The sequence below is a fragment of the Lagenorhynchus albirostris genome, chromosome 12 (genome assembly GCF_949774975.1).
Source record: "Lagenorhynchus albirostris chromosome 12, mLagAlb1.1, whole genome shotgun sequence".
Lineage (NCBI taxonomy): Eukaryota > Metazoa > Chordata > Mammalia > Artiodactyla > Delphinidae > Lagenorhynchus > Lagenorhynchus albirostris.
The window spans coordinates 9,514,598-9,537,508 of record NC_083106.1 but is presented as its reverse complement, the minus strand read 5'-3'; the positions used below and the strand labels follow the sequence as shown (position 1 = coordinate 9,537,508).

Here is a 22,911-nt window from a genome sequence, read left to right as displayed (position 1 = left end):
CAGCCCTTAGCTTGGAAAACCCTGAATAAAACATAGGCCCTTCCTCTATGTAAAGCAGCTCCCGACCTGTGGTCAACGACTGGCAGTTATGCTGGGTGAGCAGAGTACCAGCCTCAAGTGGGGCTAGGGTGTGGGGTGTGTACCTTCGGGTCCCGAGGAGAGGGCACATTTAGCAAGCCAATCAAAGGTAGGCGCCTGCCTTTCTGCCTTCTTAGAACAACTCAACTTGAAAATTAGTTGTTGAAATTGGTTACTTCAGTTTCAGCAAACTAAACCAATAGGTCAACCATTGTTAACTAAGAACAGGCTGCAGGAAGCTGTATGTAAAGGCTGGTGTGAGTGCATGAGGGTGGGAGGGACTGTCATTTTCATTGGATTTTCAAAGCATTGGGAAATAAAATATTAAGAATCAGTACTCTAGAGGTTAAAAAACAGAGCTTCTGATATTCGTGGAAGACAGTAGATGAGAGGGTGTGCAGTGTTAGCGTTTGCTGCCTTTGCCTCAGATGTCCCCCATCACATGGTCCTCCTCCATCACCCTCATCCCATCGCACCTCACCCAGGCCAGTGGAACCCTGAGAGCCTCTCCCGGGCCTGCCCGGGATGGAGCTCCGTAGCTCTAGCAAGTGGCAGCCAGGAGGGTTTTGCTACTTGCCCCAAGGCTCTCCATATGGAACGGGGATTTTGACCTACTGTTAAGTTTAACTCTTAGATAATCGTAATTTCCTCACTATACTTTGCTCTTAGCAGCTCTCTGTAAATCCTTTCAGACAACCCAATAGAATCTCTAGACATTAATCTGCCACAAATCAGAAAACCACATTCCCGGGCGGTAAACAGTTAACAGGGCAGCTCAGTGGGTATGTAGGAACCAAGGCTGATTTAATGCTCTGCTCTTGCCATCTTGAAATTCTGAGTAATTTTTGAATATGATGCTCTATAGTTTCCTTGTGCAGTGGGCCCCGCAGAGTACATAGCCAGTCCTGACTATTAGATAAAATCTTTGGCCTGTTCTTTTGAGTGCCTGTGTTTAGAAAAGTAATTAGCAATCCGCTGACTAGACTGTGGTAACTCAGTGAAGTGCTGGCATGGTTTGTACAAACAACAGCAACAAACAAGAAAACAACACACTAGATTTAGGGTCTAAGAAGTCTGCTGACCTGATTCTGGTGGTGGGAGTATTTATGTAGTACTTAGTAGTCTCTGTAGGGCCACCAGTTAGCTCCGGGTCTAACCTGGGTCTATAAGAGAGCTAGCGCTTATCAATTATTTATAGAGTTTCTACTGCGGAGGCCTGCCAGCACTTCCTAATTTTGTGTAGAGTGGACACCATGGACTTCATTCTTGAAAAGTTTTATTTAGCCATACAATCCTAATGTTTGAGTGGGAAAGAAACCTTAATGACATATCCAACTGCTGGGGCCCAGAAACCTGCCTAGGTTACATCACAAAGTAGGTATTTAGGATGAGGACTTCAGGGCCTTTAACTTAAGAATCCAATGTACTTTCAACAATGCACCACCAACAGAGCAATATCACATACTTGAAACTTAACTTGGGACTGCTTAGAACAATTACAGTGAACATTTACTAGCCGATTGTAATTTTTTTTTTCTGGTGGTTGTAAACAGTGGGCCATTTTAGAAAAAGAAAATAATGAGGAAACCAATATAGAAAACAGATATAGATCTGACTGCTCTAGTTGAAGGGGAACAAAAGGTGGGCCTTCCAGCACCCAAGGAGCTCCATTTGGAAATGCATTAGCTCTGCAGACATCAAGGCTGCGGCTGCAGGAGCTGCTCAGGGAATACAAGCAAAGGGCTGCCATGGTCTTATTTGCTTTGGTGGTGCCTCTAGCAGCAGCGTGAGGAAACCAGGAAGGTTTCACGGTGGTTCATGGAAGAGGTCACGGGGTTGCTGCAATGGCCTTCAGAGACAGGGAGCAGAAGCATAGAAAAGACAGCAGGATTAATACAATGAACAATCCTGTTGACCGGCTGGATGGGAGAGGTGAGAGCCAAAGGCAGAAGTGAATGCATTTCCTACCTCGGGCAACTAGATGCATGGGGGCGCCATTTACTAAGAAAAGGCAGGTTAGTGAGGAGCGAGGACAAGGGAGCATAATAAACACAGCTCAGGACCTGCTGAATGAGTGGTGGCTATGGGCCAGTTAGGTGGAACCGTCTAGCAGGCAGTGGAAAGATGGCATGAACTCACCCGAGGAAAATACATCGGTGAGAAGCATAAAAGCCCAAGGGTGGGGCTTCCCTGGTGGCGCAGTGGTTGAGGGTCCGCCTGCCGATGCAGGGGACAGGGGTTCGTGCCCCGGTGCGGGAAGATCCTACATGCCGCGGAGCAGCTAGGCCCGTGAGCCATGGCCGCTGAGCCTGCGCGTCCGGAGCCTGTGCTCCGCAACGGGAGAGGCCACAACAGTGAGAGGCCCGCGTACCACAAAAAAAAAAAAAAAAAAAGCCCAAGGGTGCACAAGCTCACCCTTGTGCTCGAGAGGAATGACTGGGCTTATCCACTCCCAACGGCACCCTCCCAAGCCTGGATGTTTGTAGTAGATCACCAAACCCTGAGCCGAAGGGACACAGGATTGTGGAATCTCGGGCACATGCCCTAAAATGCCACCCAGGCAGCTGGAGAAGCAGGTACTCCAAGGGGGCTGAACGTCTGGGCAGAGTCAGTGTGCAGTGCGGATTTTGGAAAGCCCTACAGATGACTTCTGAGCATCAAACACCCCTTCTGCTCATGAGTTCAGCTCTGCTTCTGTTCTGTACCAACAAAGGGGCAGCCAGGACTTGTTCGCAGAGAGCCAGCCTGAGCCACAGGGACTCCTGACTCTGGGAGGGCTGGACCGGGAGGGCGCTTGAGGGTCTTCTGGCCACGCCCACCTTTTAGAAACGGGAAACTGAGGACCATTATGAACATTGTAAACGTGAATGTCACCCTCATAAAAATAAGCCCTCCAGGTGACCGTCAGAACATATACTGAAGAAGGGTTAGAGGGGGAGGGTGTGCTCCTCTCACTCTCCCATCCAACATCTGACTACGTAATCTTGTAACACACAATACGTGTATAATTATATTACCAGATGAGAAATTACACTTGTAATTGTATAAGGCACAATGCGTAGCTGTGTTTCTTTCCTTGAGCTCGCCTTATATTTTAATACTACTCATAATGAAGTTGGGTCTACAGTTTCAACTTAAGAAAAATGAAGTGTCTCAGAAGCTTTGCAAAGAGGTCTCATTCTGGATAAATCTTTTTAAGAGAACTACTTTGGACATATCACAGTTTGCTTTTCAACAAAGCATCATCAATTCCATTAGGCTGCTGTGTCCTGCTCATAGACACAGCTCTCTGCACCTTAGATGATGTAGATTCTTTGCTGCAAGATCACAGAAGCAGGCTTACTTTGGAAAAGCGTGCCCATCCGGAATATAATTTTTCTATTGTGTATTGCAGTCAAATTAAAAGGTTTTGAAGAGCCTTAGAATTGCTAGCTTTACGTGTATAATGTACGCATAAGTCAGTTCTGAAACCTTCACTTTGAGGATAAATTGACTGGCTTCAAAAAACGTAGTAACTGGCCATGAAAGAACACCTGCCCAAAGAGTGTGGGGAAGTGGGAGAAGCAGGGAGTAGACATTAGAAGCAGCTCTAGACCCAGACGTAGCATGGAGGAGCCCTGGGCCTGTGGCCATTGCATTTGGTGTGAGATTCACTTTCTGTGTCACCTGTACTCGGGAATCTGTGCTGCCCACGTCAGAGGTTCGGTATGGGGCACGTGAGGTAAAGAATGTGAACAGGTATTGAAAACCAGAAAGCCCTACAGGTGTTTAAGCCATTGTGATGTAAGGTGGTGTGGATACTGATGTCAAGGCTTGGAATTTCTAGAGAGGAATGGAGACTAGAGAATTCTAGAGAAAGAGGGGTGTTGGTTGATGGCATGAGCTTGTTTTTCAGATTCAGAAGATAATTGTTTTATTCTGTGGAGAATTAAGGAGACCTCGCAGGCATAGTTTCTGGCCCTGCAAACCCAGAGACGGAGTGGAGCGGATGCTGAGAGGGGCCCAGAGGGGTCAGGGAGCCGCCGCCCTGGAAGGAGACTCACTAGCATTCAAGCCCTTGCTTAGAGTGGAGCTTGTTTTAGAGTTTCACAACTTAGCAAGTTACAGCTGGAGAACTACTGAGGACCACCCATGTACAAGACTGTTTTCCTGAGGATGTACAAATTGGAACTTATATTACTCATTTTATCATAATGATGCAGAGCCCTAATCCAGCAACTAAATTCCAGAAAGCTCAAAGACCTCAACTCAGTGCTGCGGCTCTAATTCTGAGTCTGATAAAGACAGAGAGCTCTGGGAGGGGCTGGAGGAGACAAGGGAAGGTAATTCTCCTGCCTCCTTAGAATTTACTCTTCATTTGATGACCCTCCTGGGAACTGTAGGGTTTCCTTCTGCACCACAACAGGCTGATTTACTTTTTAAAATAATCTCATTTCTATTCACATTCGTATATCTCCTTTCAAAAATTATTTATATCACAAACTAAACCTTTTCTCCCTCACTTTCTTAGAAATAGCAACTATTTCTCTTTGCTTCCTGTAAAAACCTTTCCCCCCACCCCTTTTCTCAACAGCTTCATCTTTGTTTCTAATCAGCATATCTACCTCATGGTATAAGTTGCTTCAAAATGCATCTCCCATGCACGCTTGTCTCTCCTCCCAGAAGCACAGAATTTCCCCAACATTGGAAACAGGAGTTAAAAGCAAACGGTAAACAACCCTAGAAAATTAGAGGAAACAAAAATATATTAAGTTGCCCTTTTGAGGAGCTGAAGGGACCTTAGTTGGCCGTTAGTCAAGCCCCCTCATTTGATGCCCAAAGAGACTCGGCACTGTGCCGGGTAGTGGCACAGCCAGGGCAGAGGCAAATGAGAGCATGCGGGTGGGGTAGGGGGTATGGTCCAAGGTTATGTTAAATTGTAGTGTAAAGGTTACAACGATTCTACATTTACTAATTGGTTTTACATTGAAAAATTTTAGATTTTTTAACAAAAGGAGCTAGAAGCTGCAAAATCTTAATTTATGGGACACTGGCAAGGACTCAAGACCAGAAGAATCCCTACGGGTGTTAATAAAACACAGAGTTGCTTTACATTTAATTTTACAACTCAAAGGTGTCTTGGAGCTTATTTAATCCAACTTTTTACATGTAAAGAAACTAAGTCCCCGTGTAGAAGAGATGTATTAATACTTTAAGGCCAGAGTTAGTTAATATGATTTCTTGATTTTGTTGCACCATAAAATTAAACAGATAGAAATCATTTTCAGAAAAGGAGCAAAGATATGTTGGGGCGGGGTGGGGGGGGACATAAGAAACCTTCCCTGATACATCCGTTTGCCCCACATAACCCCCAAGCCACACAGTCTCAATAAATAGTGTTTGGCAAGCAGTTTTGTCCAATCTGTATGTCTCCATAAGAAGTTCGCTTCTTCTTCTTTTTTTTTTGGGGGGTTCATGGGCCTCTCACTTGTTGTGGCCTCTCCCGTTGCGGAGCACAGGCTCCGGACGCGCAGGCTCAGCGGCCATGGCTCACGGGCCCAGCCGCTCCGCGGCATGTGGGATCTTCCCGGACCGGGGCACGAACCCGTGTCCCCTGCATCGGCAGGCGGACTCTCAACCACTGCGCCACCAGGGAAGCCCAAGTTCGCTTCTTCTGATGTTCACTTTGCTGAGAATGAGGCCATCTTTTCACAGGTTAGATTACTTCTTGATTGAGAGTGGGCACCCAGACACGAGCTAGGTTTTCTCCACGTCCCCCAGAGGGTAGATGCCCTGAACCAGAAGAAGCCCAAGGGGCCACCGACACAACTGCCAGTCCCGGTGTGGCCATGGTCCACTCTTGTTCCCATTCCTGCTGATGTGCTGTGCCCGGAGCTGCGGGTGCCCAAGTGTGCTTCCCCAGGAGGGAGGGGCCGGGTCCTCAGGGCCCACCTGGCACAGTGACCAGCAGGGAACTGGCACGGGAGGCGGGAACAGGTGGCGGTTAAGAGCACAGGTTAGGGGGCTTCCCTGGTGGCGCAGTGGTTGGGAGTCTGCCTGCTAATGCAGGGGACGCGGGTTCGTGCCCCGGTCCGGGAGGATCCCACATGCCGCGGAGCGACTGGGCCCGTGAGCCACAACTACTGAGCCTGCGCGTCTGGAGCCTGTGCTCCGCAACAAGAGAGGTTGCAACAGTGAGAGGCCCGAGCACCGCGATGAAGAGTGGCCCCCGCTCGCTGCAACTAGAGAAAGCCCTCGCACAGAAATGAAGACCCAACACAGCGAAAATAAACAAATAAATAAATTAATTAATTAATTTAAAAAAAAGAGTACAGGTTAACACCTGGGCTCCAATGCCAACTCCTCTGTCTGCACGTTCCTCTTCTGTAAAATGGGCATAATAACATCAACCTCACAAGGTTTCGTGAGAATTAAGTGACACAATTCATGTGAAATACTTAGCACAGTGCCTGGCACATAGCAAGGACTCAATAAAGTTTGGTTAAAAGTGAGAAAAGGAGTGGAGTTAGCAGGTGAGGTTGCTCTCCAGAAATCATTAAACACAGTGGCAACGCTATAATTAGATTTTACCAAAAGATCTAGAACAGCATGAATTATTTAGTGTCTAAGAATATGGTCCTCTGATACTTGAGCTAGTTTCATATTTAAATGTTCCTATTACATAACTTTTTCAGTTACGTGGGAACCATAAAGGCCACGTAATAACACACGTACCACTATATCTCAACATTCATCATTCTAAAGAGGCAAAAGAGACCTCATGAGGCCACATTTTTCTAATTTTGGAGGTAAAAAAGTCCTAGGTTTAAAGAAAAAGTAATTTTCCCCTTCATGCCTTTAAAAACATTTACCTTAATTTAAATGTAATTAACATTTAAATGAGAAGTTTCACATAGCAGTTTTCACAGGATTCTCGAGACACCCTTGCAGAGAGGAGACGCAGGCCACAGAGCCCAGGACCACTGTATGGAAAACTCAGAATTGCTTGGCCAGAGGATATGATTTTATTTATCTCTTGAGGGCCTGACTTCTGGGAGATTTCAAATTCTTAACATTTTCAAATGCTTTTATTCCTTTTCTGGCAACCTTCAAACACAACTTTTGCAAATACGTTTCCATTAGTATTTCCCTTAATATTTCAGTGGATTTTTCTCTCCCTGCCCAATTTTAATACGTCTCCATTTCTACTTATTTTTAAGGCCTCTTTTTCGTACTCCATCTCTCCAGGAAGTCAAATCTTCCTTTAATCAGAGGAGTGGCCTAATCCGTCCGCTCAGCACCTGCGGTACCTCACCTGGCTCAGTGGCACCCCCGTCTGAAAAGTGTGGGGATAGCACCTACCTCATGGGGCCGTGGTCAAGGATAAATGAGATAACGATGGAAGAGGCACTCAGTGAATGGTAGCGTTAATCATCGTTGATAATATTCTTTTCATTAGTATTTAGAGTTTGGCGTTAACAAAATAGGATCATAACTCCTTCGCCTAAACTGTGTTCCCACTGGCCATCTTAATGGAACCTTCTTTCCCCGCTTAGGATCTGGTGACTTTGAAGTTGCCTGGAATTCCCCCTGACTTGAATTCCACCTGAAGCCTCTCCCAATGGCACCCTATGGAGCTTTCAGTAAAACCACCTCTGCTTCCCACCATTAGCAAGACAGGCCAGAGGCTGCTTCTCCGTGAGCTGATTCACACTAACAGATGTCCCATCAGCTCTTTCAGCCTCTATCCGCATCTTCCAACCCTCAACCTTCTCTGCACATATTCAAATTTCATGGAGCCCTGCCCTTTCCTGTAGTCGGCATGCCTGAAATCTCATCTTTTCATCAGCATTTTCCAGTCTCTCCACCCGGCAGCCAGGAGCAGGGATCACTCGGAAAACTACCCAAGGCAATTAATGGCATTTTTTCCTTTGCTTAGTGTATATTTTCGAGTGTGTGCTACATGCCAGGCACTTAGGTGCCAGGGCTATTAGGTGACTGGAGATGATTTCTCACCGCAAGGCCTCACCTGGGGAAGGAGAGGAAAATAAGTCCATAAGCCATGCCAGGGCAGCGCGATGCTAACTGGGGTGTGGGCAGGGCACCCCAGCTGGCGAACTCAGACCTCTCATTATTTTAGAGAAATTTCTAGGTTATCACCCCCAATCCCCGCCCCCCATGTTCTATTCCCTTCCCCCGAGGCTCTGTCCCTCCGCTTAGCACAGCTGAGCACAGATACCCAACAGCCTGGTGTAGGGAACGGCTCCTCATTTGATTACAGGAACCCTCCAGAGAGGCTGCAGTGTAGAAACCACTCCTTTCTGGCAGGATCCAGACTTCAGAGTTGAGGGATTTAGCAGCAAGTCCGAGGCGGTTTTTTAAAGAACCGCCGTCACACACACCCCTCTCGCCCCCCCTGTTGCATAGGACACCCTCCAGTTTTTCCACACGGAACATACGCAGTCTGCCCTCCGGTAACAGTTGTTTGAAGCATCTCAGATGGTGCGGCTGCATGCGGCCACGTTGCCAGCTGTAGCCCGGCTCCAGGTGTTCTCCCTCCGGCCAGTCACTGCCTCACTCAGTCCCAGGAAGCCACCCGTGTGCCCGCTGGCGCCCGGCGCTTGTCTGCTGTCCCTCCTGGAAACAGTAACACAGGCCTCCCTGTTCGCAGCGGCCTCGACGGCTCCCAAATGGAGCCAGCGAGGGCCAGGCGAGCGCCCCTCGCCCCGATTCTCTCCTCGACCCATCAGGGAGGGTGCTGTGTGCTGCCAGCATCGTCAGAGAATAGACTGGCTTTCTCGCTAAATTCGGTTTTCCTCTGTTAGAGGCTCATCCTTTGGGTCTGAGGAATATTCTGGATTGTGAAAATAGTGCCGTCGCCAACGAGACAGGGAATTACTGGAGGCCGTGGAGGGTTCGTTACGCCGCTGTTTCTCTTCTTCGTGGTCCCAGCGCTTGATACAGCGCGGGGCTCACGGGGACGCTCACCCCGGCTGGCGGGGCGTTTGGTGGACGAGAGTTCTGGAAGCCGCTAGAACCGGGCCGGCCTGGCTGCCGTTAGCCGTGCGGCCCTGGGCAACGTGCTTGCTCACGGGACGTCCTCGTGGTAGCATGAGGGTTTATTCAGTCCTTGACAAACATTTATTAAAGGCTTAGTGGAGCTGGCAGGTAAAAGCAAGTAAAAATAAATCAGATGATTTTCGAGAAGGTGGATGAAGGCGGCGGCGGCCATTTGGGCGTCATCAGTGTAGAGTTGGCATTTGAACCCCGGGGGGGAGGAGATTACTGGGTGAGAGAGAGAGAGAGTCCGCAGAGAAGAGGCGCAGGCCCAGCCCGGGTGCAGCCCCTCTCCCGCCCCGACACCCCGGAAGTCAGGGAGGAGGGAGGAGGGTACCGGGGTCCGGGAGGCGGCCCTGGGCTCTGAGCTTCCTTCTTCCACAGAGATGCGCACTCAGCTCTCAGGCTCATTTACCAACGCGTGTACAACAGTCACAAAGGAGAGCGTGAAAACCGTTACGTGGAAGCATTTCTCCGCAAGCCTACATTGTTAGTGGGAATTTCGTCAGCCAAGAAAAAGTTTTCAGTAAGACAAATTTCCCAATGGAAACTGCTTCCAGCTCAGAGCTGCCAGAGAGCCAGGTGTTCGCACCCATTCTGAGACAGCGCTAGTTTTCTCCGAAGCCCCCCCAGACCCCGTGCCCAAGGGTCTCATGTGCCCCGTCTGTTGCTTTCATTCCTTTAGCAGCTCAGGAAAGCACGTTATCTCAGCTTAGCTAATAGCAAACTTTCTAAGCTAAAAATATAGCTACCACCTGCCCCCATAGAAATGACTACCGGAAGCCATAAAGACCTTGGTACTTGGCCTGGGGGGATCCGCAGTGTTAATTCTGCCTCCCAAGCCCTGATGTCTCCTCTGCTGGTGGGCGAGTCTCACTTTAATTAGGAGGCTCAGTCCGCCACGTGCTTGGCATCTGGAGATCAGCTTTCACAGCTGGAACCAGAGGTGCCAACCTAACCTGGGCTTCCCCAGCCTCCACTTGTCATTCTCTCTTTCCACAGGCGTGTGTTAAGAAGAAAAGAGGTTTCTCGACAGCCTCAAAGTCTTTGGAAAATTCCGCTGATTCTGATTTCTTTTTTATTTTTGCCTGTTTCATATAGACCTCTCCATTATACAGCCTGTGTAGATCAGTGACTTGGGGAAATGAGGTTGTTTTTGCGCAGGGATTAATTTTTCCAGCTGTGTGGGGTTGGTAACACATGTTAACGTGTCACTCACACAGACACACCAATGGGAGTTGCTTTCCTTTGAATGTCAGTATCTTATAGGCCATCAGGTTGTCACCAGGGTGGTGAGCTCTGAAATTTCTCTCTGGCTGTCCTCTGCTCAGGCTGGCTGCTGCCTGTTGATGTCACTTGCAGACAACAGTGGATCTTACAGTTCCTCTGCCACCACTGTCTCCAGGCGTCCTCGTGCCCTTTTCAAGAAATAAGCTTGCACTAGACATAAAATATGAGATGAGTGGTGTGTGATAGGTGACCAGAAAGAAAGGAAACACTGCCTTGCATAACTTTATGATGTTTTGTTTACAGAGTCACACCTCACAGAGGCCTCTCTGTGTGTTTTCAAAGCACATGTAGACAGAGAAGATGTGAAAATTGGGTAAAAGCTAAGCTTGGATAAGAGCCCAAGTGAAAAAGGGTGGCATTTTCCTCCCCGACCTGCGGCAGGCAGTCTGCTGTGAATGGGTGTGTTAGAACGACAGTCTCGATAGGCCTTCTGAATAGATCAGCTGAAGAGTAGAGAAGCACTTAGCTATTGCTTGCAAGGGGAAGAACAAATGTCCTGCAGACTTTGTGTGAAATCCCCAAGGTGAGACGACACAGGTTTGGGATAACAGTATAAAAATGCCCAAAGCCAGTGCTCAGTCATTTACCAAGTGCTCAAGGCAGCCTGTGCGTTGGGAAGACAGAATCAGCCCCGAGAAAGACCTGGCCTCACTGCTAGTTCCACTGCCTCTGAGCTGTATGGCCCCTGCAGGCAGTCTCCCTTCTAGGCCTCAGTTTGCTCATCTGTAAAATAGGGCAGCAGCATCATTTTCCTCATAGGAATGTTTCAGGGCCAAATGTATTGATGTACCTGACATCTCTTGACAAACCTTAAAGCACCACGTACTGCTTTTTTTTTTAAATACTTTCCCAGATGGTATTTAGCCCCGCAAGACTCTATACAGTATCCTTGTCTTACAGGTAAGGAAGCTGAGAATTGTGAACTAAAAGATCATGTGTATTACATTATTTGAAGATCATAGATCATTTTTAAAATGCTATCAATTCTACGACTATTGAAATAGCAGAGACATTTTTTAGAAAACGACTATAACTGGGATGGGAGAACAAGGGATTGTCCCTCTGTCCTGTCCCAGGCCCCTAGTGGCCTCTGTCTTGGCCACTTACCATGAAAGATGGTCAATCAGTACCACACACCCATGAAAGACTGAGCCCCAGCCCAGCCCAGCCCAGCCCAGACCAGCCCAGCAATTACCATCAAGAGTGTTGGTACCATCTTAAGGGAAGATTGTTCTGTGAACCAAAGAGCTTTCTTGTACAAAAGAGGGAAATCTTTGCTTTTCTATTGTAATGAGAATAGAATGCACACGTTTTGTTTTTTCAAAACAGCTAAGCCCTGTTGAAAGAATAATTATGTTCTTGAAATGTCTTAACGGTAAGCATTTCTCTGAGTGGTGAATTTGGAAGTACGTACATACAGTGATACCATTTTGTTATATTATTAGAGTATTGGGGGGGAGCTCCCTCAAGTAAAAAGACATTTTATTAATTGATTTCCATTTTCTTTTTTCTGCCTCTCATTTCAGAACGATTTGATCACCACTGTCCCTGGGTAGGCAACTGTGTGGGGAAAAGAAACTACAGATTTTTTTATATGTTTATTTTATCTCTGTCTTTTCTGACAGTCTTTATATTTGCATTCGTTATCACCCACGTCATTCTTCGTAAGTATGCTGGCGAAATCAGATTACGTATGTAACCATTTGCCTGACTTTAGTTTTCTGATTTAATTTTGATTTAATATTTTGGTCATTCCGGGCTCTCTCTTTCTTCTCTTTCCCCTTCTCCCTAGCACCCTCCTCGCTTCCAGCCTGCCTTTTGTTTCTCACCTCCCTCCCAGCCTTGTCACCCTGCCTCTCTCCCTCCCACCCCCCATCCCCATCCTTCCCACAGCAGTTGCCAGGGGCACCCCTGGATCAGACTCTTTCACTTACAAGACCTTCTCCTTGATACATGGTCCCTATTCCACCCTCGTGACTTCACTTTCTCTTCTGCTAATGGATCCCCAGGAAAAATTACTCCCATGTTTTCACAAAGGATAATGTGCTGTAATGATACCCATTGAACAACAGAGCTTTTTTTTTTTTTTAGTATGATATCTACTTAAGCAGGAATAGTCACCCTCCCTAAAAAAAAAAAAAATGGGGATAAAGACTGAGCTTTCTTACACACATATCTATAAATGTTAAAGATGTATGTTTGATAAGATGTTTAATTACCTGCCAGAACATTGGCAAGCTACCCCTGGCATATGAAGGAAGCGACTTTATTAAAAATGAAGTGTGGATATACATGACTTTAATATATATTTGCCTAAGCAAATGGCATTTATCATTACCCTTCCTAAGGTCATAATTTTGAATTTCTTCCATTTCCTGGCCTCTCACTTTCCTGTAATAGGGAGTGATGAGAAGGAAGCCACTTGGCTTTGACCTATAAACGTGAGCCTTAAACTTCCATTACGGTTCCATTAGCAACGTTAAAGACCAGCATGGCCTCTGTCCACATTCCTGAAGTACACCCACCCATTAGCGAGTACAGAGCCTCTCTCTGGAGTGTTTCCGGAAGTATCTGGACACACACCTCACTTGCTTCCCTGCAGCAGTGCTGAAACCACAGTGTGCTAAGGCTGAACTTGGACACGCGCATTCTCCCCGCTGCTCTCTTGGTGGGGTTTGTACGGGGGCTGGGGGAAGCGGACGGTATGGAAAGTTTAACAGTAGTTCTTTTTAAGTATTGGTCAATTTTGGACATGAATGGCCTATCCCAAATTTTCTTAGGCATTTAAAATCCTAGTTCCCATTCTTTCTGACTGAAATCCTTTGATCTGAACGTGACACAAATTTGTAATACATGATTGAGAGCCATAACTTGGTGGGATGGGAAGAAGAGGATTAACGTTGATCAGAGACCCCTTCCACACCACCTGGGAAGGATGCCGCAGCGCTCTGCCGAGGCACCTGTTCTATTTTCAGAGTCTCAAGATGGCAAAAGTGTAACTAGGGTCCTATGTATGTGTTAATAGACAGTAGAAGCAATTGCTTACACAGCTAGAGAAGACAGAAGTACTGATATTCCAGCATATTTATGGCACTGAAAAATAGTCTTTAACATCTTATATCTTAAATATATATGTATATTTAACATTACATCTTATAGCATCTTTAGCGACTTCAAAATGCCTGTCTATCTATCTGTCTATAGTCACATTCATTTTTGGCCTTGCCCCTACATTCCGGATATCAAGCAGTTTTCACTTGCTCAGCCTCGCACATAAGCTCTGGGAACACAAACACGCGCACACACGCACACGCACACGCAGAGGCACACACAGCGACGCCTGCCACCACAGTGGCATTTTCATCTCCTCTAAAGTTTTACTCACCCTGGTTTCGGCAAAATGGAGCTTTTGCTGTAGTTTATGCTGAGGTACCGGTAATCCGGTCTTCCACAAAGAAAGCATTCTGAACTTACCTGCCTGCAAGTGACCCGACTGTTTTGGACAGAAGCAGATAAAGGTTTTCCTCTCCCCTGCTTCTGCATCCTCACTACAGCCCCCACTGAACGAGCCCGCCTGAACCCCGATTTGCTCTCAGGAAGGGCAAGAGGTTTTACGAGGCTCCGTGATCCCCCTAAGATTCTGGAAGCCTTGGCAAAGGCAGAGAGCAGCGGGGGGACTGTCCCCTGAGTCCTCCCTGCCGGGAAGTGGGCTCTGAGAGGGGACACAGGACAGCGAGGGGTGGCCGGGGAGGAAGCCCGGGGTCACAGAGATTGCTGGGAAGGTGACATCTGGAAGCAGAGTCTGGGAAAGCGATGCAATTTGGGTTCAGTAGGGAAAGAGAAATCATTTCTTTTCGTCCCTCCTTTTGCTTCAAGATTGTGTTTGCTCTAAGATCTGTCCACGTGCTGGCTTCACCCTCCTGGCCTAGCAGGGATGGAAGAGAACACCTTTCCTCGTTAGCTCTCCCACCGGTTGGCATCCTAGCAAACGGCGCATCCTCGTGCTCCCGCGGTGGCCAGTGGGCACAGAGGGGATGGGAGCTCGAGGAAGAACTGGAGCAGTCCCAACCTTAGCCTCCCAGTAGCCAGCCTGGCCTCCAGTTACACAGAGGAGTCTGGGGCCCTGCCTCTCTCTCCCACATTGCAACCTCACCAGCAGACAAGGCCACAGAATGCTCTAGAACCAGTCCCATGGCATCCGTCCTCCCCGCTTATCTCACAGCCGCCCCAGGGCCAGATTATGTCCCCAAAACACATGGACCCAGCCTCGCCACCCCAAGGTGGGACCACCAAGAGCTCCTCCATGGGGGCTTTTCTTTTTAAAAAGCATTTAACACCAATACATAAAATAAAAATCGCTTCTTGTCAGATGCATCTTTATTCAGGCCCCTGAAGAAATGTTTTCTTGTGCAGACAGTTCATATTAATATGTCTCAAACCCAGAAGGAATCAGTCATAAACTTCAGCTTTGTGAGTTTGTTTACTCTGGGATGCAGAGAAAGACATCTTTTATGCGTAGCCTAGTTTACAAGATACCCAGGGTCAAAAGTTAACAAACTTTGGGAAAACAGTGTTTCATAAAAGAAGAGAAAAAAATAGCATACAGTATTCTGTTTTCCCATTCAAATGAGGAAAACAAAGGAGTAATCAGAACTATAATTTACGGGAAAGTATGCAGGCATCCATCTGCTTTTATTGAAGAAATATCCTGCAGATGTCGGGTCAGCTTATGAATCTGCCACTTTCTAGTTGAATAACTTCGGTGGAATCTCAATCTCTGATCAGTGCACTGGGTTCTGCAGAATGACAAAATGTAATTATTTAATCGCTCTTTAGACACCTATTATTTTTATGTAGATGAGAGAGCTTTCAGCCTGAAGGCTGTTTTCTGGAGGTGATGTCTGACTACTAAATTCTGCTTTCCTTCCCACAGGTTCACAGCAAGCAGGATTCCTAAATGCTCTTAAGGACAGTCCTGCAAGATATCCTTTCTGGCTGTTGTTTTTTACAATGCTAACGTGTTAAGTATTGGGCTGGCCACATCTACTCAGTAACCTCTTCATCTGGTGCCTTGGCTTCCCTTTTCATAAATCGTGTTCCCTTTTCTTCTGTAAAGTATCCAGAGAACTCCCGAACACTCACTTGTGTGAGTAACAGCCTCTGAATGCTTGAACGTCCAAGTGACTCATTTAGCCTTGTTTAAATTGAAGTGCTCTTTCACTAGAAAACTAAGTGTGAATTCTTGCCCACCCCCAGAAACCCACACTGATTTGCGTTACATCAGGTTGGTCTGGGGAGAAGTCAGGCTGAGTTCCAACTGGCTACACTTTGATCAGCGGGTGGTCCCTACGGAATATGTACAGACGCCCCTGTGTGGGTCCCGTCTTGGTGCAGCCGCCATGTGGGGATCCTCAGACCCGCTGTGTTCATGGGCAGCACAGAATTTTGGCGGCTACTACAGATTCTGTAGTCAGCTGCTCATCTCTTAAAGAGGGGACAGGGACAGATGAAGATGTACAGAGGCTCTTGGAGAGTACATTTCGCAGGTATGTCCTGTCTTCTGTTAATGATCTGAGAAGCTAGAGTTAGCTAGAAGTTGGCCAGAAGGAAAGGTGCTGGGAATGAGATTCTCAGCATCGGTGGCTGCTAAAACCAGGTCCCATGGGAAATGGCTCCTTCGTTTCCCTCCCCAACCCTGCCAGGGGTAACCATCCTCCACCATCATCGCTTCTCTGTGTCCTTCAGTTTTCAAGGCATGTTGCTTTGGCATAGCTTACAGCCAAGCCTTGTCTTTTCTTCCCTGAAGAAGAGGCTTGTCTAAGTCTTTCAGGAAATCAGTTCCATCATGAAAACATGCTAGTCTTGCTAAGTTTTATGAATGCAGCTCAGAACCGGCACTGAGGTCTGGCTGCCAGCTGGAATGCTTTCTGAAGCCTCAAGAGTGTGGCAGGCTTAGCCATCTCCCCTCCCCGGTCCCAGGCACCTGTGCCTTTCCTGAGGCCATGGGCCCGTGCTGGACGATGTGTGGCGACGGACGCGACGGGCAGCTCTGCCAGAACGTCCTCTAGAGCACGCGTCTGCTCGTGCTCCTGGCTTGGCTGTGCTTATAGTCTCTGTAATCAATAGCATTGCGCTCCCCAGTGAGGGGAGTAGACAGACGCTGCTGAGAGAAGGAGTGACAGTGTGTTTCAGCGGTGTGCAAACTGTGCTGTTCGTGTGGAAAGCGGACGAAGGAGAGAAATGCTCTTATTTGGTTCAGAGCAAATTTTAACTTATCTTCCCTTGAAATAGCATTCTCAGGTAGAGGTAAAGAGTTTCTCCTGGGCTTCCCTGGTGGCGCAGTGGTTGAGAGTCCGCCTGCCGATGCAGGGGACGCGGGTTCGTGCCCCGGTCCGGGAAGATCCCACATGCCGCGGAGCGGCTGGGCCCGTGAGCCATGGCCGCTGAGCCTGCGCGTCCGGAGCCTGTGCTCCGCAACGGGAGAGGCCGCCACAGTGAGAGGCCCGCGTAGTTTCTCCTATGGCGCGGTTCTTGAAAGCTCCTAAGGATCTCAGCCACTGCCTTTCCAAACGGTGCTGCCATATCCAGGGCTGAGCCTCTCAGCCAACAGCCAGGCATTTCCCCTTTACAGGTGTCACCCAGGCGTGTCCTCCACATTCAGAAGCTTGGCAGCTGCAGCTGTGGCAACACAACCTGCTCTGAGCGCATGGCAGGCCCCTGACAGCCCCCAGACACGGCTGCGGGCCCCCGGCACATCCGGGCCAGGGCCTTCCCCAGCACGGCTCTGGCATGTGCCGGCTGTATCAGCTTCCTGTTGCTGTTGTAGCGAATAGCCACAAGAAAAGAGGCTTAAAGCCACATACTCTGTGATCGCCCGGTTCTGCAGGTCAGAAGTCCAGTAGGCTCGGCTGATTTCTTCTCTGGGACCAAGGTGTCGCCAGCCTGGATTCTTACCTGAAGTCTCAGGGCAGAATCCTCTTCCGGCTCATTCAGGTAGTTGACTAAACTCATGGGGTGTAGGGCTGAGGGCCCCTCTCCTTGCTCCGTTCCCTGACTCCTCCCTTTCTCTTCAAGGCCAGCAACAGGGGATCAAATCCCTCTGACGCTCTGAGTGCCCCCTGCCTCTAACGCTCACCTCTCTGCCCTCAGCCAGAAAGCCTCTCTGCTTTTGAAGAGTGGCCGCATCCAGACCATTCGGGAAAATCTCCCCATCTCAAGACCAATGACCTTCGATCTACAGACTCCCCTTTGCCACGTGGATAATGTATTCACAGCTGCTAGGGATTAGGGTATCTTTGGGGAGGCCATTGTCCTGTCAACCCCACAGGCCTTCAGGTAGGATGTACCCAGGAATCAGGCACTCAGGTGCAGGTGGGTTTGAGAGGATCTGTCTCTGAACCCATCCAGGAAGCTCACTAGACATCACCGGGTCACTTCTTGAGTTGACTGTGAATTCCCTCCCTTCCCTTTCTGCCCTTTCTGTTAATCTAGGAGAGAGGGGATGGGAGACAAAAATGGATGGGCTTTAAAATATATATATATATACATACATGTATGCACATATATGTGTATATATGTGTGTGTGTATACATATACATATAGAAGAATACATATACACACATACACACACACATATATCTCCTGCCCTGAGTTCCGGTTGAAAATGCTAACAGAATGCCCCATGAGGTCCTTGTTGAATTAGCCGACCCTTCACAATTTAATAGGTGAAGTTATTATCTAACTTTACTCCTGCTGACTGGGTCCCCACTTGGTTTTGTGGCACCTCCTGATCCAGTGTCAGGCTGGGCTCCTGCCTGGAAAAAGGTGACCTAAAGCTGAAGCCAGAATATCCCAGGGAGCTGCCCAGCAACATAGAGACCCTCTGATAAAACCACTCCATTTCTCTCTCGGAGAAAAGCAGAACCAAGGGCAAGGCGCGGGAGGAACGTGAAGAAAAGCTGCCGATAGGGAGGGAGGAGCGACGCTCCCAACCCGGATCTTCTTTATTTATTTTTGGAAATAGTGGAGAATTTCAGGAATGCCAGACACACCCGTAGGAAAGCAAAGTGCTGGGGTTTTTGTTGTTGTTGTTGTTTTTTGCGGTACGCGGGCCTCTCACTGTTGTGGCCTCTCCCGTTTTGGAGCACAGGCTCCGGACGCGCAGGCTCAGCGGCCATGGCTCACGGGCCCAGCCGCTCCGCGGCACGTGGGATCTTCCCGGACCGGGGCACGAACCCGTGTCCCCTGCATCGGCAGGCGGACTCTCAACCACTGCGCCACCAGGGAAGCCCAGTGCTGGGTTTTTAATTACAAAGCACAGAAACATTCTGTGTGTGTCTCCCCAGTCAATGGTGTGAAGACCTAAGGCAGTCTGTTCTGGCCACGTGTTTTCTGTTTAAATACATGCTTTGGGGAAGATGCCCTCTTATTGAGTGAGTCTATTAAGAAGTGCTGAGTTCTGATGCTTTATCATAAATTCATATTCCAGAAGAAAAAGTATGCTTTAGTTTCTACTGGGTTGTGATGTATTTTTGAAAAAAGGAGTTCTGGTTATAAGGGATAACATATGCGTGATAAGTAAGGTTGGGTCCCATCAGGATGCTATTTCTGGCTCCTGCTTTTCCTCTGGACACCTGTGTGGCTTTGGAGGCTCCATGGAGATAGCCGGGTGGAAACTTCTAAGGGGCGGCTTTTAGCTCCCGAGATAGGTGCACTAACCACGGGGGCTGCTCAGGAATGCTATGGCCTGGAGAGGACAGGTCACAGGGACAGTGGCACTCCGAAAGAGGATGCATCCTGCTGGTTAGGGTGGGAGGAGATTCTAGCATCAGATAAACATTAAACTCAGTAGCTCTAAGCTCCCTTCTGCTGCTGAGGCCCTAAGAGTCTGGGAGTCTCTTTTGAGGTGGTCGATTTATGATGGATGAGACTGATCCGTGATGTTTCACACTCACAGAAGCCATCCTCTGATGATGGCAGCGCTGCCCACGGTTCGTCCACTCCGGACCTGCAGTCTGTGCAAGAATCTGCAAAGTACAAAGTTCTTAAAACAAGAGGAGGTTTTCTGGCTGAATTGCCCGAGCCCAGGAAAGTCCAGGGCAGCCTTTGCAAGTGACCCCTGCAGAGTGTTCTCGGGCAAGAAAATATATTTAAAATGCTTCAGTAGCCTCCAATCTGATCTCCTGACAATAATACAAAAATATTTTGATGACAAATGGGGGCACAGGCAAAGGTTTCTCACCGTGGATTTAATCTGCAAAATATCCAACTCAAAAAGGTGTGGTTGATGAAATGAGAGAGATTAGAAACAAAAATGCCTCATTAGCCAGGACTCCTTATCAGAAATACTGCCATGAATGATGGGAACATTGCTAAAGTAAAAAGCTCTTCATCAGGCCCGCATGCAACCAGCAGGACTATATAGGAGAAAGGCATCAACCAGCTCATTCAGGAAGTGAGCCAGGTGTCCAGGGGACGGTGTCTAGTTCCAGCATGAAAGAGTTTGAGGAGGATTGAGTGTTAGCTCTTCTCTAAATGTTTGATACAATCGCCTGTGACCAGCCATCTGGTCCTGGACTTCTGTTTGTTGGAAGATTTTTAATCACAGTTTCAATTTCATTACTTGTGATTGGTCTGTTCATATTTTCTATGTCTTCCTGGTTCAGTCTTAGAAGGTTGTACCTTTCTAAGAATTTGTCCATTTCTTTCAGGTTGTCCATTTCGTTGGCATAGAGTTGCTTGTAGTAGTCTCTCATGATCTTTTGTATTTCTGCGGTGTCGGTTGTAACTTCTTTTTCATTTCTAATTTTATTGATCTGAGTCCTCTCCCTTTTTTTCTTGATGAGTCTGGCTAAAGGCTTATCAATTTTGTTTATCTTCTCAAAGAACCAGCTTTTAGCTTCATTGATCTTTGTCATTGTTTTCTTCATTTCTATTTCTTTTGTTTCTGCTCTGATCTTTTTTTTTTTGTTTTTTTGCGGTACACGGGCCTCTCACTGTTGTGGCCTCACCCATTGCGGAGCACAGGCTCCGGACGCGCAGGCTCAGCGGCCATGGCTCATGGGCCCAGCCGCTCCGCGGCATGTGGGATCTTCCCAGACCGGGGCACGAACCCGTGTCCCCTGAATCAGCAGGCGAACCCTCAACCACTGCGCCACCAGGGAAGCCCTCTGCTCTGATCTTTATGATGTCTTCCCTTCTACTGACTTTCTGGGAGGAGGTGGGAAGGAGACACAGGTGAGAAGGAGCGGGCGGGGGCGGCGGGAAACGTCGTAAGTGGCTGTGAGTAGAACGACTGGCTCTGGCTCACTTGTGGGCACTGAGCAGGCCCTTCCCGGGCTGTGGTGGGGAAGAGGAAGGACGTTCGACCACCAGGGTCACCCTTGGCAAGAGCACGTCCAGCCTCGGAGCCCCATCCTCCATCCTCTTCTTCCTGCCCCCTCTCACCTCCCGTTTCCTGGGCTGGCTCCCCGTGACTGTGGCCATTTCTTTCCTTTCATCTCTGCATCAGAGAAGCACAGGCAGCGGGGTGCAGGCTTCTGGGGTTCAGTGAGAAGTGGGGTAGCTGCCTGGGCTTTCAAAGGCCCCCCTGGCCTTCCCCGGGGAAAGAGACAAAAGGAGAATCTTCTCCAAAAAGGGTGGCACTGGGTCTTCAGTCCACCCAGCCAGGCAGGTCCAACGAAGGAGGTCCACTCAGCCTCTGCTTCCTTCAAAATCATTATACTGAATGCCCACCACCTGGGCCCAAAACGTGCCAGGGTTACAAAGTCTAGAACGATCCGTCAGCCTTGAGCTTCAAAGCACATCAACCAGAGGCCAGAGGAGCGATGAAGGACGGGGTGACTCACTCTTCTCAACGAGCATCTGTGGATGCCAGGATCTGAGCTCTGACTCTGGTTCCTACAAGCAGAATAAGTCTTAAGTGACATAAAAATGCCATAGCATGCACTGGAGGTAGGAGTAGGGTCCAAAAGGAGGCTGCATCTCCTGCAGGGAAGTCAGGAGGCTTCCACGGGCGGCAGGTGGCATTTGCACAGGGCCTGGAAAGGTGGAGTTCTAACAGGGACACGGAGGGGAGAAGCCTGGCGGGTGTGTATGGTGTGTAGGGGAGAGCAGGCCGTCTGGAGGGCTGGAGCCAGGCTTGTGTTCACTCTTTCACTCGGCAAGGTTAGCAGCATGGGCGCCGGGAGCCCTAATGGTGTCAGCACCCAGATACTCTTACAGACACACACACACAGACACACACACACACACACGGTGGGGATGGAGGAGGGTGCTAGGATGGCTGAGCCCTGACTGGGGCTGGAGGTCACGACCAATCGCCCCCAGGAAGCAGGTCCCAACAGCACTGAATACCAGTGAAAGAGCGAGCGGCCTTCTTCCCCCGGACACCGGGGAACCAGCCATGATTTTTGGCAGGCGAATGACATAATCAAGCTGCTTTTTGTTCTTGTTTTGCCTTGAAGCATACTCACCTTGAAGCAAAGAACACGATGGAGTGAGGTAGTGAGGAGATGTTTGCAAAGGAAGGACCCCGAAATTGAAATCGGTGACAAGGGGACAGATCTGCGGGGAGATCTGCAGTCAGATAGGACCTGGGAGGAGAGGGGGAGGAAGGGGGGTCCGAACCCTAGGTGACCCGGGGAAAGGGGCACAGCAGAAAAGGGAGACAGCTAGCATTGGTTTGGGGAGAAATGAGCTTGATCTGAGCTACATGTACAAACAGAATCTAGGAGGTCGCACATGGAACCTCCACGTCAGCGTGGACTGTCTTTAGGGTCCTCTGTGGTTATTGTGTGAAATATGGAAGCAGAAAAAAAACCGGGAGCCTGAAGCGAAATGTTCCAGCCTCTTAGGAAATGTCACTGGTCACACAGAGTCAGGGAAGCCACATGGCCGGGCCCACCTCGCAGACTTCTGGGGTTCAGGGAGCTGAAGCCCCTCAGGAACAGGGCCAGCAGGGGGAGGGGACGCCTGCCCACTAACGGTCACTTCAGTGTAGCAGCATTAACGTCCATTTCAAAGGGTTACACTCATCTCTAATTATGGCATCGTTCAGCTCTCCCAAAACGAGAAGGACGATGGGTACCTCGGACGGTCACCGATTCTGCGTGGTGGGGGCTTTTGGCAGAACGCCTTTTTTGCCCCCAGTTTGCGCTTATTTCAAGGCACCGTCGACAGGCGCCCCCAGCCTCATGGGCATCGTTCTGTTTTAGTGGAATTTGGTAGAAGGCTTGGAGTCAGCCTGGGTGCTGTCAGAAAGGGGACACTGGGGGCCGATGGAAAATCCATGGGGGCAGGACAGGCCTTCACTAGCCCAGCTCTCAGGGCCTGTCCATCCTGGTGTCTGCTGGTGCTCAGGGAGCCCCCGGGAAACAGGTGGGACAAGTGCCCGAGGTCTCACAGCAGGACCTCACCGAGAGGTTAAGTGACCCCGATTCATGCTCGGTGACGCACTGACGTTTCCAGAGCTAGAACCCAGCCCCTCCACCCAGGGAATCGAGAGTC

The 22,911-nt window shown here is 48.8% G+C and overlaps 1 protein-coding gene across 4 annotated transcripts in view; it reads left to right on the top strand.

Annotated features, from left to right (window-relative positions):
• ZDHHC14 (zinc finger DHHC-type palmitoyltransferase 14) overlaps positions 1-22,911 on the top strand; it is a 272,373-nt gene that overhangs the window by 220,640 nt on the left and 28,822 nt on the right. For all 4 annotated transcript variants that reach the window (XM_060167377.1, XM_060167375.1, XM_060167373.1 and 1 more), the window contains exons 4-5: positions 11,931-12,068; positions 15,338-15,386. In XM_060167377.1, coding sequence (XP_060023360.1) covers positions 11,931-12,068; positions 15,338-15,386 — 187 coding nt within the window. The remainder of the gene's footprint in view (positions 1-11,930; positions 12,069-15,337; positions 15,387-22,911) is intronic.